General features: G+C 42.0%; 1 protein-coding gene across 1 annotated transcript; it reads left to right on the top strand.

Moving 5' to 3' along the window:
* On the top strand, positions 1–2,051 carry LOC118741327 (protein mushroom body miniature). Its single transcript, XM_036473263.1, has 2 exons — positions 1–1,129; positions 1,184–2,051. The coding sequence occupies exons 1-2, from the start codon at positions 20–22 to the stop codon at positions 1,778–1,780; spliced, it is 1,707 nt and encodes a 568-aa protein (XP_036329156.1). The 5' UTR covers positions 1–19; the 3' UTR covers positions 1,781–2,051.

The following is a 2,051-nucleotide window of genomic DNA, read 5'->3' as shown; positions in this document are numbered from 1 at the left end:
TGCAATAAATTGAAGATAAATGAGTAGGAATCCGAACAATTATCATCGTACCGGTGGCCGTGGCGGTGGCGGTGGCGGTGGCGGTGGAGGCTTCAAACGTTTCGGTGGCACTGGTTCCTATGGTAATTACAATAAAAACTCAAGCCATAATGATGGACACGGTGGGAATCGTCGCTCTGGCAGCTGGTCTGGCGGGAATTTCAATCGTTCATATCACAACAGCGTGAACCACGGTAGCAATAACAACTTAGAAAGCAGCAATAATGCACCTCCATCAATTAGCCAAGAAAATGATCGGTTTCAAAAGTTCCGAGACCGACATACACTGGAATCTGGTGGTTACAATAGCCGGTCGAAAAATGAGTCGCAACAAGGTGGTCGTATGGGCAAGCGTGCCCGCAGTGACAGGCGCAGAAGCAAGCAACATAACGACAACAACGGCAACGAAAGAAAAAGTGGTGGGAATTGGTATGAGGATCAAGCTGGAAATTCATCCGTTCCAAGTGAACTAAATCAAAGTAAGTACCCGTCTGCAACGGCGTCACAAGTGCCTGCTGCTAACTTGACACAAGCGGCAGCGATTGCACCACCAGCCACAAGCTTGCCGGCTGTGCCACCACAAATTCAAGAAGAATTACCCAAAGAAATGGATTTAGTTGAAAAGAAACCGATAATAATAAATATAAAGCAAGAAAAAATTGGACAAAATAAAACTAATCAAATCGCTAAGCCACCGGCCTCTTCGGATTCGTCTGACAGTGAGGATGTACCGCCTAACAAACCGCTCGAGCCCAAGCAAGAAACACCGGCAAAACCAACAGAGAAAATTGCAAGACCACCGTCTTCTTCCAGTTCCTCTTCATCCAGCTCCTCTTCGGAAGAAGATGATGACAAAATTAAAGAGCTTTTAAAGAACACTAAAGCCTTATCGATGCCAACTGTGGAAAAACCAACAAAAGTAGCGAAGAAGCAAACGAGGAAAAGGCGGCCTTCTGAAGAAGACCTAATTTGTCTGGGAAAGCTGGAGAAAAAGTTTGTCATTGAAGATGATGCTTCAGAAGAGGCCGATGAAGCAGTGGATGACAAGAGCTCTACGACTACGAATCAATGCTTGATATGCGACGAACATGTAAGATTTGATTTTTTTTGCCAATTTATGCCTAATTTAACATTCTTATTACAGGGACATACTGCTTTTGAATGTCAGATGATTTGCAAAAACTGTTCAGCGCCTTACCACAACATGAAGAGTTGTCCGAAGCCAGTAAACCTATCAATTATGATGCAATCTTTTATGGAATTCTGCATGGGACAAATGAGTCAGTTCAATCCGGAACAAAAGTTCGTATTGCCAATGAATACTAATGTATATAAAAATTATTCAGCGAAAGAAAATATAAAAATGGCAAATGAAGTACGAGGCAAAAAGGTTAGAAAGGTACGTGCAAAATCAAAAGAACCACCAAAGAAATTGGCGAAACGAAATCGCAAGCGTACCACCAAATCCAGTGATGATGAAGAAGATGATGAGGAGGAGGAGGAAGAAGGGAAAAAAGAATCAGAAGGGCAAACCTCTGAATCGGAATTAGAGAGTGACTCAAGCGAGGAAGTAGCTGCACCTGTTTTAGTAGACTCTACCGAATTCCGCAATTCGTTTGTGCCACCATTTTCATCTTTCCCTGCTTTCGGGGCAGCGGCAGCAGCTTATAACCCGTTACTGTTAGGCCAACTCATGCAAAGCGGAGGCTTTGGAACACCCAAAAAAACTCAATTTTTATAGCAAGTAATAGATTTGGTGGATTGGCATCACCTCTATCGACAATTTCCAAACTGCAGGCCCCGAGCAACGTGCACCACCTAGAAATCATACTCATCATATGTATATTTCAAAAAAAGTAAAGGTTTGCATAGAATAATGTTCGTAAATGCATTACTGCAATAAATAGTCTCTTTCGTTTATAAACTATAATTGCTGAAAACGTCCATCATGTGTAAACACGGTTAAATGCCGAATTAAAGAGTGAAATAATTAAAGTAATTAAAGAGTTTAA

Source organism: Rhagoletis pomonella, unplaced genomic scaffold (genome assembly GCF_013731165.1).
Source record: "Rhagoletis pomonella isolate Grant_MI unplaced genomic scaffold, Rhpom_1.0 Rhpom_scaffold_00006, whole genome shotgun sequence".
Lineage (NCBI taxonomy): Eukaryota > Metazoa > Arthropoda > Insecta > Diptera > Tephritidae > Rhagoletis > Rhagoletis pomonella.
This window is presented reverse-complemented; position numbering and strand designations above follow the sequence as displayed.

What these genes read in the sequence shown, in the direction of transcription:
- LOC118741327 (XM_036473263.1), top strand. Translation starts at nt 20, where the DNA reads ATGAGTAGGAATCCGAACAATTATCATCGTACCGGTGGCCGTGGCGGT. An exon ending in GCTTGATATGCGACGAACAT is followed by an intron (nt 1,130 to 1,183) that starts GTAAGATTTGAT and finishes TTCTTATTACAG; the next exon opens with GGACATACTGCTTTTGAATG.